The 13,373-nt window shown below is 50.3% G+C and overlaps 2 protein-coding genes across 4 annotated transcripts in view; one reads left to right on the plus strand and one right to left on the minus strand.

Annotated features, from left to right (window-relative positions):
- PCED1A (PC-esterase domain containing 1A) lies at window positions 1–5,924 on the minus strand. 2 transcript variants are annotated; one of them, XM_025400752.1, is made up of 8 exons: window positions 5,549–5,924; window positions 4,480–4,624; window positions 3,878–3,957; window positions 3,530–3,615; window positions 3,280–3,430; window positions 2,916–3,162; window positions 726–1,001; window positions 1–396 (listed from the first exon to the last, which is right to left on the minus strand). In XM_025400752.1, the coding sequence occupies exons 2-8, from the start codon at window positions 4,601–4,603 to the stop codon at window positions 149–151; spliced, it is 1,212 nt and encodes a 403-aa protein (XP_025256537.1). In that variant the 5' UTR covers window positions 4,604–4,624; window positions 5,549–5,924; the 3' UTR covers window positions 1–148. The 2 variants fall into 2 exon arrangements, with proteins under 2 accessions (XP_025256537.1, XP_025256536.1); XM_025400751.1 differs by lacking the exon at window positions 5,549–5,924 and adding an exon at window positions 4,894–5,385 and having other exon boundaries at window positions 3,530–3,768.
- VPS16 (VPS16, CORVET/HOPS core subunit) overlaps window positions 5,386–13,373 on the plus strand; it is a 26,270-nt gene continuing 18,282 nt past the window's right edge. For both annotated transcript variants that reach the window (XM_025400748.1, XM_025400746.1), the window contains exon 1: window positions 5,386–5,510. In XM_025400748.1, coding sequence (XP_025256533.1) covers window positions 5,458–5,510 — 53 coding nt within the window. In that variant the 5' untranslated portion in view covers window positions 5,386–5,457. The remainder of the gene's footprint in view (window positions 5,511–13,373) is intronic.

The raw sequence follows: 13,373 nt of genomic DNA on the forward strand, positions 1-13,373 counted from the left end.
TTTGTCACTCTGTTCTTCCATGCCTTTATTGGTGACAGCAATGGACAAGAACAATACCAGGCATAGCAGACACCCTAGCCCAGTACCTGAGGTGCCAGGCAGGCCCTGCAGGGCCATTGGCACATCCAGTCCCAGCCCAAGATCCAGTCTACCCAGGCCATGTCCCCGAATGGGCAGGAGGCCGTCTGTCCAGTTTGTATGTGTGGATCAGTCTCTCTGAGTGTCTGAGCCGCTGCCTGCAGGACCCTCCCATTCTCCGCACATGGTAGGGGCTGTTAGGAACATAGCGTGGCATCCCCCGATGGACCACTGGGCCCCAGTGCTGACCATGGGGATTAGGGCCAGGGATTGGAGGTGGCAGAGGGCCAGGCACAAAGTTCACTCCAGGGCCACATCCTACAAAAAAACCAGTCATTATAAGAGCTGGCTTCTGGCCAGAGTAAGTGCAGCTCTGCCTTCAAGCAACTCTTGTCCTCCAGGTGAGCTTCTGTGTTTCCCTATCTACAAAAAAGGGATAGCCCTTCCCCTACCTTCAGACGGTGAAATAGTGACAACCAGTGAGCTGATTAATGAGCCTACAGATGATGTTTCAGACTCAGGGACTGCTGTGACCAAACCCAGTATTAGAGGCACAAGGAGCTACCCAACTCCTCTCAGCTCACCTAGGCATAAGAGGCTGGGTAGGGGGAGGTACAAGAGGGTAGGGGAGCTGCAGAGGCACCTACCTAAGTGGGGTGGCATCGAGAAGTCCTCCACTGGATTATAGTTGAAGAATTCATGGGGTGGGAAGGGCTGGCCTGGGAAAAAAGGGGTATCCTGGGGCAGGGGTGGGAAGAGGGGAGGTGGCGAGGGCTGAGGAAGTGGGTAGGGAAAAGGCATGGGAGGGGGCAAAGGAGAGGGTGGGGGTGGGAGCAAGGCCAGGTGCTCCCCGAAGTCTGGGGTCTGCCTATGGCTTCCCTGGAATGGATGATTCATCTCTGCCCAGTCCTCAATCCACGGGTCTAGGAATGGGATGGTTGTTTTAGGTAGGCTTGGGAGCCAGGATGCCCTGAACTCTGACCGTCCACACTTCTAACGCTCTATTCCTTCCTCTTGGAGAGCAGAGCCACCAGGCTGCAGCACCCTTGCCCTCTACCCAGTTTTCCTCATTCCCTCTCATTTCAGGCCGAGCCCAAGGTGTGTTCCTTTTCTCTTACCTCTCAGACCTACCTTTGTTCTGACCTCACACTTTCCTCCAGAGCCTTCTTTGTTTGCCCAGGTCCTGTATCTAACTTTTTCCTCTCCCACCTCCTCCCCATAGACCAGTAAATAAGCCAAACATAAAGATCCTGTTATTCCCTTCACCAACAACTTCCCTTTACCATCCAAACTTCCAAAAGGAATGTTTTGCCCAATTTTCATTTCCTCCTCAATTGCTCACCCCCTTTTAATCCAAATCCATGCTCTCAACACTTTTCCTACTAAATGTAACCACTTGCTAACAAATTCCCTTCTTCTCAACAGTCATGTGACATCGCCAGTAGCCTCAGTCCTTCCTAAAAGTGCCCCTGCCCTCATCTCCTTTTGTTTCCGCCACAGCCCCTTTCCTGCCAATCCAAAGTGTGAGCATCGTTCTGTCTCCCTCACAGTTCCCATTGTGCCCTCAGTTTTAATCTCTCTGCTGGGTACCAATGACTGCAAACCTACTCTGTATTTCCAACGTACCTCAAATAAATCTGCTGTGACCAAACTTACCGACTCATCCTCCCACCCCAAATCAACTCTCCCTTTTCATGGCCCTAACTTCTATAGCTCCAAATTGGATTTCAAAGGCCTAAGCCATCAAAACTAGCCTTACAACCTTCAGAGCATCCCGTCATTTGCTGGGGATTAATTATTACATCTAAACAAGAAAATTGGGATGTTTAACTAAAATCTGAATTCACTTCCCTGATGCTCCAACTCCTGGCTACCAAGTGCTACAGGTCTGTTCTACGATATTCTTGGATTCTCTGCACCCCCACATCCTCTTGTGCTGCTACAATCGGCCTTCTAACATGACTTGTGCCTCCCATTCAACAAATACAATTCTGTTGATACTGTGTACAGGGAAATTGTGCTAGACACGGGCTGAAAGGGGTGAGTTGTCAACAAGGGCAGCAGGAAACTTGCCCTTTAAGGACATGATGCAGAGGAGAAGCAGCCATGGAGACAATCAGCCACGGTGCCCCCTTTGTGTGCATGCAGGGACTGGGACGTTGACATGGAAACCGAGGTTCTGCAGCAGAGTGCTACAGTTGAGATATGATGGGGAGCAGTGCCTCAAAACAAGGAGGAGTGGGGCCCTCAGAAGCCTCCACCAATGACCCAGAGATGGGGACAGAGGAGAGCTACACCAAGCTGCACCAGTCACACTGGGACTCTGAGGCCGAACTAAGAAGCCTATGGAACACTGCCCATTGAGCCCGAGTCCATAAGGCTGGCCTTCCCGATGCAACACACCTGTTCCACACCCTGCCAGCTGACTGCACCCCCACCCCAGAAGCTGTGGGCTTCCTTGCTTCTGTCACACTGCCTGGATGGCCCTTCCTCCCTGTCTTTCCACTCCTCACACCCATGCCCCTTTTCTTTCCTGTTAATCTGTTGGGTAGGACTCTTGCAACATGCTGCCTTGTGTGGTCAATACTTGTATAAGCTCCTTCTAACATACAGAAAGGACTACACAGCCAGACTGCAGAAAACTGGAACTTGGACAAGAATATTGTTCCGGTGATCTAACCCTCCTCAGGGGTTGAGGAAGGTGCATGCAAAAGACACAGGGGTCCTTCAAGGGACCTCTACTTCCCTTGAGTGGCTCTGTCCCAGTCTGGTTCTGAGCCCTGTCCTCTGAGGGCCCCGGTGCATCACTACCCCCCCCCACTTATGGTAGGGCTCACCAGGGGGATAGTCACGCTTGGGCAGCTCCACGCCCCAGGCGTCAGCCACATGGGTCAGAAGCAGGTGTGAGAGGTGGCGGTGCGCATGCTGGTCCCAGTGGACACCATCCCGATGACGGTGCTGTACCGCATGCCGGAAATGAAAGTGGAGATCTAGGACATCAAAGCAGTGGTCCCCAGCCAGCGTAGCACTGTAGAAGTTCCCTTCAACCACATCCCGCCGCAGGGAGCCTGCCAGGGGCTGGAGCTGAGTGAGAAAGTGCACCCTCTAAGAGCCACAGAATGAAGCAGGGTCGGAAAGCAGGGTGTCCTATCTACCAGCCTGCTGTCCCATCTCTTGTCCTGATGGGCCTCAGTCACTTGCCTCTGGCAGGAGGAAACCCCCAGTGATACGCTCCCCGAGGGGCATCGCCATGTTCCACACCAGCAGGCAGGAGTCTGGCAATACTTGGTCCATGCGCACAAACACCCGCTCCAGGTTCTTGCGGTAGCTCTCCATTGAGCAGCGACCATATCTGTTGGGTAACACACAGGGTGGGCAAGAGCACAGGGGTGGACCGCCTCTGAGCCATACTTTCATCCCCAACTGGTATTTCCCTTTCCCTTGCCCCAACCTGGAGAGATCCCAGAGGCAGGAGTTGATGATCACCAGGTCCGGAGCAGGTCCATATGTCAGCTCTTCCAGAACATCCTCAAGGTACTCGGAGTAAACACGAGTGAGGAAGTAGAAGCGCACAAGGTGGTGGCCAGAGCCCGAGCAGAACTGGCGGACCTCACGGTACTGTGTCCCGTTGTGTAGCTCGCCCAGCTGGCCCCCAGCCACCAGCTGGTCCTGTTCAAAGCTCAGCTCCCCCTACCCACCCCCCCCACCCTACTGGTCAGACCCATGCCAGGGAGGAGAACCCTGCCAGGCCAGGGTCTGTGCCCACCCACCACTGACATGGCCACCAAGCTTCCCTCACCTTGGCTTTCAGCTGGGCAGCTGTGAGCAGTGAGTCTTTCTGGAGCAAGAGCACCAGGTCCTTGTACACAGCCCGCTGAACTGGGAGGAGACAGAGATCCCAAGGCTGAGGCAGACCTCAGCCTGCCCCAGCTCCTTCCAAGTCCAGGATCCCATTTTCCCAGGGCTGAGCTGCCCAACACCAGCTCCGTGGAGTGTTGACTTAGACGCAGGAGAAAAGATGAGGTTAAAAAGTCCTGGCATTGGCTCTGTTCGCTGTGCCTCCCGGCCAGCAGTATACAGTGACCCAAGATCACCTGGCAGAAATTAAGTCGGCCAAGTCACCCGGGAGACACACTACACAATGTAACGCTTTAATGACGGAAAGTATGGGGGGCTGTCAGGGCGAGAAATGCTGAGCAAGGATGGGCTAAAAAGTGCACAGGTTATTACACCTTTCAGAACACCTGTGGAAGATGTGTGGGACATAAAAAGAGAAAACCTACTGGACGAGAACAGACCAGAGGACAGACAGGAGATGTGAGATGGAGACAAATGGTCCAGACACACTGAACAGGCTGCAAGGTGTGGGACTGGAAGCGTCACCCTAGAAGAGGCACTCACTGGAGTCCCCCAAGATGACCACGAACTTGTTGTGTAGCAGCTGCTGGACTTCCGAGGCCTGGAAGTGGACCATGTCGCTTCGCAAAGGGCGGCGTGATTCCTCGCTCGACAGACAGAAGACCATGCCGCCACCAACAAAGACAGGCTGCAGGGAGAGGCCACATGATGGTGGGGACTCAGGGCAGGTCGGCCTCAGGGCTAGCCCCTCTGGGGCTGCTCAATGCTAAAGGGAGGAGGTGACGGCGGCAGAGCCATGGTGGCGCCAGCCTTGATCACACTTGGTACCAGAGGCAGAGGGTCGTCCAGCCAGCAGGCCTCCAGGGCACTGCAGAGCTTCCCGCGCGGCGCCGCCCTGAGCCTCGCCACGTGCCCGCCGCCGTCCCGCGCATGCGCGCGCCCTCTCGCGCCAATTACCAAGTCCCGGGGCTCCGCGGTGTTCACCCGCGACCCGGGTAGGCCTGCACACCGCGCGCCTGGCCCGCAGCGGGCTCCTGGCCAAGCCTCATGTTCCCGCTCCCCGGTCGGCCAGTCGGTTCTGCAAAGCTCCCGCTCCGCAGAGACCGTGGGTCCGGGTTAGCCGTCGGTGCGCAGCCCAGCACCCAGCGCTCTCCATGCGAGCGTCGCGGTGCCCCGACGGCGCCTCAGGCCTCAGCGCCTCGGGCTGCGACGCTCACAGCTTCCACTTCCGTTCACCCATGTCCCGCCGTGAGCGACCCCCAGTGCTCGAAGGGAAAGCAGGGCGATGGAGGTGGCCGCCACAGGGTGCAGGAGCCAGGGCTGGGCCCACTTGGCGGGCGCGAAGCCCAGTTACGGGCGGGGGTCGCGGCGGCGGCGGCCAAGTGAGGTTGCCCACAGTGGTGATGGCCGCGGCGGCGGCCTCGCCACGTGACCCGGACGGGCGGAAGCGGAAGTGCCGGCCTGGAGCCCGCTCTAGGTGGGTATCCCCTCGGCGCTTCCCAGCTGCCGTTTGCACCAGCCATGGACTGCTACACGGCGAACTGGAACCCACTCGGGGACTCTGCTTTTTACCGGTGAGCTGCCCCGTCCTCCCGCCCACGGCCTGGCTTACCCCGCTTGCCCGCAGGCTGGAGTCTCCCGGCGGCGCTCGCCCCCGTCACTACTGGCGCTGGGGTCTGCCCGCGCCGGCTCTCCCCGAGCGTATGCCACTTAGCGCACAGCCGCCTTTGGGCAGGGAGCCGGGCCTTCCCTTGCTCCAGAAAAAGACACTGAGGCAAGCACAGTGGTCACTCGAAGCCCAGGTCTGTTAGCCTCCGGAAAGATGTTCAGATCTCGTTGAGGGAGGCAGCTCGCGGGTGACAGCGAGTGCCCAGTCTCCTGCCGGAAAGTGCTGCTGAAGTCAGACCACAGGGGCGCTCCGAGGGGGGCGGGATCGCACGGCGGGCGGGGTAACAGTGCTGACCAAGACTGGGAAAAGGGGGCGAGTCGTCCGTGAATCCCGGAACAGCGGAAGTGAGAACCCCTGGCTTAGGGCAGCCCTCCCATGGGAGTTGTAGAGTCCTAAACCACGGATCTTTCTAAAGTGTAAACTCGTTACGTCGCTACCCAGATTAGGATTTTCCCATAGCTTCCCTAATTAGGAAAAACTATGAACTTCTCGTGGAACATGTATCTATAAGGCCGCCCCTGTTTGTCTGTCCACCGTCATCTACCGCTCTCCTACCCAAACCTTGCGTTCCAGCTGCGCAGAATTACAAGGCCCCAACCAGTCTGCAGTTTTTGTGGACCCTGCCATTTCTCTCTTTATCTAACTGAAGAATTTTGCGCATCCTTCATGACTTAGTTCAAGGGTTCTTTTTGGAACTGTGCCTAATTCTCCCCCAATAGAATCCTGTGGGCCTCACTGGGCTCAGTGCTAGGGTATGTTAGGTATGGCCTATTTGTATGTTTAGGCGACATTTGTATAGGTTTCTTCTGCTAAACCAGGCTCCTTCAGGGCTGAAAACTTTTTTTTTTTTTTTTTTTTAAACAGTCTTGCTCTGTCGCCCAGGCCGGAGTGCAGTGGCACTCGACCCACTGCAACCTCCGCCTCCCGAGTGGCTGAGACTACAGGCTCCCGCCACCACACCTGGCTAATTTTTGTATTTTTTGGTAGAGCTGGGATTTCACCATGGTGGCCAGGCTGGTTTTGAACTTCTGACCTTAAGCAATCTATCCACCTCGGCCTCCCAGAGTACTGGGATTATAGGCATGAGCCACTGAGCCGGGCCAAAAGCATGTTTCTTGCCTCTCTGTATCACCAGTGCATATTTAGAACAGTGCTTGCTATGTAATAATTGCCCATTAAAGTTTTTAAAAAATATTTTATTGGGCCGAGCTTTGTGGCATGTGCCTATAGTCCCAGCTACTGGAGAGGCTGAGGCAGGAGAATCACTGGAGCCCAAAAGTTTGAGGGTGTAGGGACCAGTGATAGCACCTGTGAATAGCCACTGCACTCCAGCATACTCCCTCTGAAAAATTAAAAATGTTATTTTAGGCTGGGCGCAGTGGCTCATGCCTATAATCCCAGCACTTTGGGAGGCCGAGGTGGGGGAATCACCAGAGGTCAGGAGTTTGAGACCAGCCTAACCAACATGGTGAAACCCTATCTCTACAAAAATTAGCCGGACATGATGGCAGGTGCTTGTAATCCCGGGTACTTGGGAGGCTGAGGCAGGAGAATCGCTTGAACCTGGGAGGCAGAGGTTGCAGGGAGCCGAGATCGCGCCATTGAATTCCAGTCCAGGCAACAGAGCGAGACACTGTCTCAAAAAATATACATATATATATTTATTGATTGCAAGTAAAGATCACAAAGACATCCATGGGAGTCTTAAATAGAAGACATTTGTTTGTGCTAATGAAACTATATACCATTCTCATTGACATATTAAAACTTTTAAATGTAATTTTTGGTACCTAATGTGATATACTTCCTAGATAGACAAGTGCCCTGTGGCAGTTTTTACAGACCTGTTGCATTTGTTGTTTATTTGTAATTCTCTCTTATAAATATGCCTGTGCCATTGGCCGAGCGCAGTGGCTCACACCTGTAATCCCAGCACTTTGGGAGACTGAGGCAGGCGGATCACGAAGTCAAGAGTTCGAGATCAGCCTGGCCAACATGATGAAACCCCATCTCTACTAGAAGTACAAAATTTTGCCGGGCATGGTGGCGTGCACGTGTAGTCCCAGCTACTCAGGAAGCTGAGGCAGGAGAATTGCTTGAACCTGGGAGGTGGAGGTTGCAGTGAGCCAAGATCACACCACTGTAATGTTGCCTGGGCAACAGAGCAATACTCCGTCTCAGGGGGAAAAAAAAAAGAAATATGCCTGTGCAATATGAAAAAATTGCAAAAACTTTGTTAAAAATCCATAAAATCAGTAGGAAATTATTTCAACTTGTTTCTGTGGAGAAGGGATATCAGCTGACAAAGTTAGCCATATCGTTTAGTATTTACACACCAGCTAGTTAATACAACATTCGCTTTTAAAATATCAACTTTACTTGTATTATTTTGAAGATACCTGTTGCCTACCCGGGCTTATTAAATCAAAGAGTACTGCAGACAGTGACCTCATTATCACAGAGCTCTTATTTATCAGATGTAGTCTTTGCTTTGTTGACATGTTAATAAGGTTTTAAAATAAAGTATGTGTTCGGTGCATGCCACAGACACAACCTGAATGATTAACCTACTCTTACCTGCGCTGTACTGCCAGAAAGGATTAGGGGTCTAAGGCTTACTGGGGAGGATATTTATGTTTTAAGTTGCTAACAGCTGTTGAGCCTTTCTTATGTACTAAACATTATGCTAAGTAATTTATGTGTTTTAACTTACTTAAGCCTTACAATCCCATGAAGTAGATACCGTCTTACTGATGAGGAAGCCGAGGCACAGAGAGGCCAGGTTATACAACTAGTGACCAGGTTACACAGCTATTGACTAGTGGAGTCAGGCTTTGAACCCGAAGAGGTTCTAGACCCCTGTTAAAAAATACGGTTTTGGGGGTGGGGAGGTTAACAGAAAAATATAAGGGCATGTTTTGCCTCTTCCACCAGAGTGGAAATGCTTTAAGAGCAAGTACTTAGTTTTGTTCATAAGTGTGCATAGCTTTATGCATAGGTAGGACTCGATACATGTCTGAGTCAGTGAATGAATGATAAACAGGTAGCAGACATTGCATTTCAAGTCCTATCTGCCTGACAGGATTCTTGTGCATTGGAAGTAATATTCTGGAGAACTCACTCAATTTGGGAAGGCATGGAGGAGAAACGGTGACCAGTTCTTATGGGACTCCAGAAGTCAAGCCATTTTTTTAATCCTAAAAATGCAACTTGGGCTAATCTAATTAATTAATTTGTCCCGACCGTTTGGCAGGCTGAGCCAGTATAATAAAACAGATGTGGAAGGATTCTGCCTGCCTTCATAGAGCTTACAGCCAGCAGGCGAGACAGTTGATAATCACTCAGTATTTGTTTGATCATAATCACTGTAAAGAGAGGTATAGGAGCAAATAACCTAAGAGAACATGCCACAGACTCGGGGAGTCAAAGGTAGAGAAGATACTCTAAAAGAAGTAATAATACCCTATCCAGGGAATGAGTAGATTTAGGTGCAGGAAGTGGGATGGAGGTGGAGAAGAGCATATACACAAAAGTCTTGAGGCAGGAATGACTGAGGCATACACAGTGACCTAAAGAGAGCCAGTGTGGCTGGAGTGCTGTAGGCAACAAGAACAGGACATGGATGAAGTTGATGCCCGTCATGTAGGGGTCACACCCTGCAGGGACATGTAGACCACCATTATCTGAAGAATGATGGGAAGCCTCAATTAAAGGATCTTAACAAAAGATTGATGTAATTGGATTTGCAAGAGGTGTGTGTGTGTGTGTGTGTGTGTGTTAAGTTCCTTTTGTAGGCAATAGTGGGGAAAAGTTGGAAGGAACAAGCAAAATGGAAACAAGGGAGATGGTTAGGAGCCTGATGGAACAGACCAGGAAGAAGTTGAGGATGGCCAGTACTAGGGGTGGTGATGGTGGAGGTGGAGAGAAGGGGCCGATCTCAGAGATTTAAGAGGTAAAGTGGAAGGAATTCGTAATGATTGCACTTGGTGGGGAGGAAGGAGAACAAGGAATCAAGGATGACTTGGATTTAGGGCTTAAATAAAATCATGAGAAAGGAAGAGTGAGTTTGGCAGGGAAGAAGGTGAGCTGGTTCTAAATACATTGAGTTTCAGATACTAAGAAGCATCTTATGGTAAAAGAAAGGAGACTTAAGATACATTATATACTCCTGAAATTATTTTTAGAAGGGAGGGCAACTATTTAAGTAGTTACATTTTTGTTTCTTTTTTTTTTTTGATATATAAACTGAACTTTTTTTCAAAAAAATCAGCAGTGTGTAGTAGCACGCACATGTAATCCCAGCTACTTGGGAGGCTGAAAAAAAATGAACATTTTAAAAAAATGTGGTTAAATATACATGATGTAAAATTTACTATCTTAACCATTTTTGAGTGTACCCTTTAGTAGTGTTAAGTTTATTCACGTTGTTGTGCAACCAGTCTCCAGAACATTTTCATCTTGCAAAACTGAAATTCTATACCCTCAAACAACCTCCCATGTCTTCCTCCCTCCAGCCCATGGCAACCACCATTCTATTTTCTGTCTCGGAATTTGACTACTCTAGACTCCTTATGTAAGTGGAGTCATACAGAACTTATCTTCCTGTGACTGCTTTATTTCACTTAGCATAATATTTTCAAGGTTTATCCATGTTATAGCACGTGTCAGAATTTTCTTTCTTTTTGAGGCTGAATAACATTCCATTGTATGCATATACCACATTTTGCTTATCCATTTCATCTTTCCATGGACACTTGGGTTGCTGGTAGCCCTTGGCTACTTGTGAATAATCTGCTATGAATGTGGGTCTACAAATATCTCTTAAATATTTTCTGTACTCCACTTTTTTTTCTTTTTTTTTGAGATGGAGTCTTGCTCTGTCGCCCAGGCTGGAGTGCAATGTGCGATCTCGGCTCACTGCAACATCTGCCTCCCGGGTTCAAGTGATTCTCCTGCCTCAGCCTCCTGAGTAACTGGGGTTACAGGTGCCCACCACTGTGCCTGGCTAATTTTTGTATTTTTAATAGAAGTGGGGTTTCACTATGTTGACCAGGCTGGTTTCGAACTCCTGACCTCAGGTGATCTGCCTGCCTCTGCCTCCCAAAGTGCTGGGATTATAGGCATAAGCCACTGTGCCCGGCCTCTGTACTCCGCTTTTAATTATTTTGGGTATATATCCAGAAGTGGAATTGCTGGATCATATGGTAATTCTGTGTTTATTTTTTTCCATAGCAGCTGATGTACCACCATTTTACATTCCCAGCAACAATTCCCAAGAGTTCTTTAGTAGTATATGTTCTTGAGACAGGCTGGAAACGGGGGATTGCAGGAGTGACAGTGAACTCTCTTTAGGGCCTGGGATTTGGGAATTACTGGATTATACCCCAGGGCAACCAGATTATACCTAACATGCATCTTCCTCCTTAATGGTCTGATATCTTAGCTTGGACAGGCTGGAGATCATCTATTTTCACTCAAGGGTCTTCTCTCACTCCAGTAGACCATGCTTATCCAGCAGTTCAGCCACCCTGCCACAGGAATTCCCTCACTATTTCCAGCAGGGGACTGGAATTGAGGCTGCCAGTACCTAACTAAATCATTAGGTTTAACGATTTCCTGGTATTCTATTCCAAGGTCCATTTACTACTGCTGAGATTTCCACTTCTGGGACCCAGGAGTGGAAGAGAAAGATGGGACTGGCCTTCCTCACTAAGGGTGTGGCCTCTCCTCACAGAGTCCTTACCCTTAGGCTTTTCTGAGAAGCTGCCCTTCACTCTGCCCATCCATACCCTGTGCTACCCTCCAGGCACAGTTTGAGTCACCTCACTGTCCTCTAGAAGCCCACTTTGCCTGTAAGGCTTCAGGAGGTGGTCCATACATTATTGCCCTTCACTCCCTGACCTTTACTTTTGTACCCCTTTAGGGGGTCCATTGTGCCTCCTTCCCACCTGGTCTGTGTCGCTGCCGACATCCTTGACCAACTGCATTGCTCCCTGATTACTGTTTTAGCCCACAGCCTCCTAGGCATCCCAGCTCCTGCCACCTTCCAGGGTGACTTAAGTGACCACCTGGCTTCATGGTTCTATGACCTCTACTCAAGTGATTTTATCCATCTCACCTACCCCCTCCGTGGATCCCACCCCACCCTTGTGCTCATCTAGAACTGCTCTACCTCTGAAATGCTAAATTCAAACTGCCCCCTTTTTTTTTTTCTCTCTCTCTCTTTTTTTTTTTTTTTTTGAGACGGACTCTTGCTCTGTCACCAGGCTGGAGTGCAGTGGCGTGATCTTGGCTCACTGCAGCCTCCGCCTCCTGGATTCAAGCAAATCTCCTGCCTCAGCCTCCTGAGTAGCTGGGATTACAGGCATGTGCCACCACACCCGGCTTACTTTTGTATTTTTAGTAGAGATGGGGTTTCACCATGTTGGCGAGGATGGTCTCTATCTCCTGACCTTGTGATCCGCCTGTCTTGGCCTCCCAAAGTGCTGAGATTTACAGGTGTGAGCCACTGTGCCCGGCCCCGCCCCCTCTCTTACCATAAGCTCCTGTCTGCACCGATACTCTAATACCTCCCCATGATATACCCATCCTTCGACCTCCTCAGGATCCTCATTCATGGAGCCCTCTGTTCTCTTGCTGTCTACATGCAGAACACCCTTCTGTAGATGTTTCCCTCTCTGCCCCCCTTAGAGTGTAGCCACAGTCAGTTGCTTCGGTTTTCTTCTTGCCCTTTTCCTAACAACCTTGATCCTTTGTCCTTTGGTTACACCTGTATGGTGCAGAACCACCTTCCATTGCACCAGCCTCTCACCACCTCTGTACATGTACCCAGGCTGATGAGCACTGCCATGAGGTTAACACAGCAGGCAGATTGGGACTGCTATACATCCACAGGCACCAACCCCAACTGGGGTCCCACAGCCCTATTACATAGAGTCAGCCTGCATTCACTCACCACAAGGGCTCTACTTTTATTTATTTTTTATTTTTAATTTTAATTTTTTAGAGATACAGTCTCACTCTGTCACTCAGGCTGGAGTGCAGTGGTGCAGTCTTGGTCCACTGGAGCCTCAACCTCTTGGGCTCAGGTGATCCACGCACCTCAGCTTCTCAAAGTGCTGGGATTACAAGTGTGAGCCACGACTGTCGGAAGCAACATTTTTGTAAGGTTGTTATCAGGTGTAATAGTGAGCGGAGTCACTCCCACTTCCACCTCTTGAATCTGGGCCCCAAATGGAGGAGATAACACCATATAATCATCTCTGATTAAAAGCATAGGCTGCACCCTATAAGAAAGAACTCCACCCCTTTAAGGACATTGTCTTGCAATTGGTGCTATAACCAAATTGTCAGTAAATTTAGGTCAGCCACTTGTGAGTGATGGGGTATAGGGTAAGGCCAATTGATCCCATGGCTGTGAGCCCACTGCTACCTTTCTTTGCTATGAAATGAGGTCCTTGATTAGCTGCAGTGCTTTGCAGAATGCCACAATGCTGGATAGAGCATTCTGTAAATCTACAGATGGTGGGTGCTGGAAAACACATTACAGGCAGGAAAGGCAAATCCACATTCAGAATATGTATCTGTTCCAGTGGGGGTAAGTCGTTGCCCTCTCTGAAATAGAAGAGACCCAATATAATCAACTTATAGGCTGGTTCCTCCGGGAATGGTGCCATATTGGGGTCATGTATTGTCTTTGCTATTGGCAGTGTTACTTGGATTGGGAGGCTTCTAAGACAGCTACCCCAAGTTAGATTAGCAGGGCTTT

The sequence above is a fragment of the Theropithecus gelada genome, chromosome 10 (genome assembly GCF_003255815.1).
Source record: "Theropithecus gelada isolate Dixy chromosome 10, Tgel_1.0, whole genome shotgun sequence".
In the NCBI taxonomy this organism is placed as follows: Eukaryota; Metazoa; Chordata; class Mammalia; order Primates; family Cercopithecidae; genus Theropithecus; species Theropithecus gelada.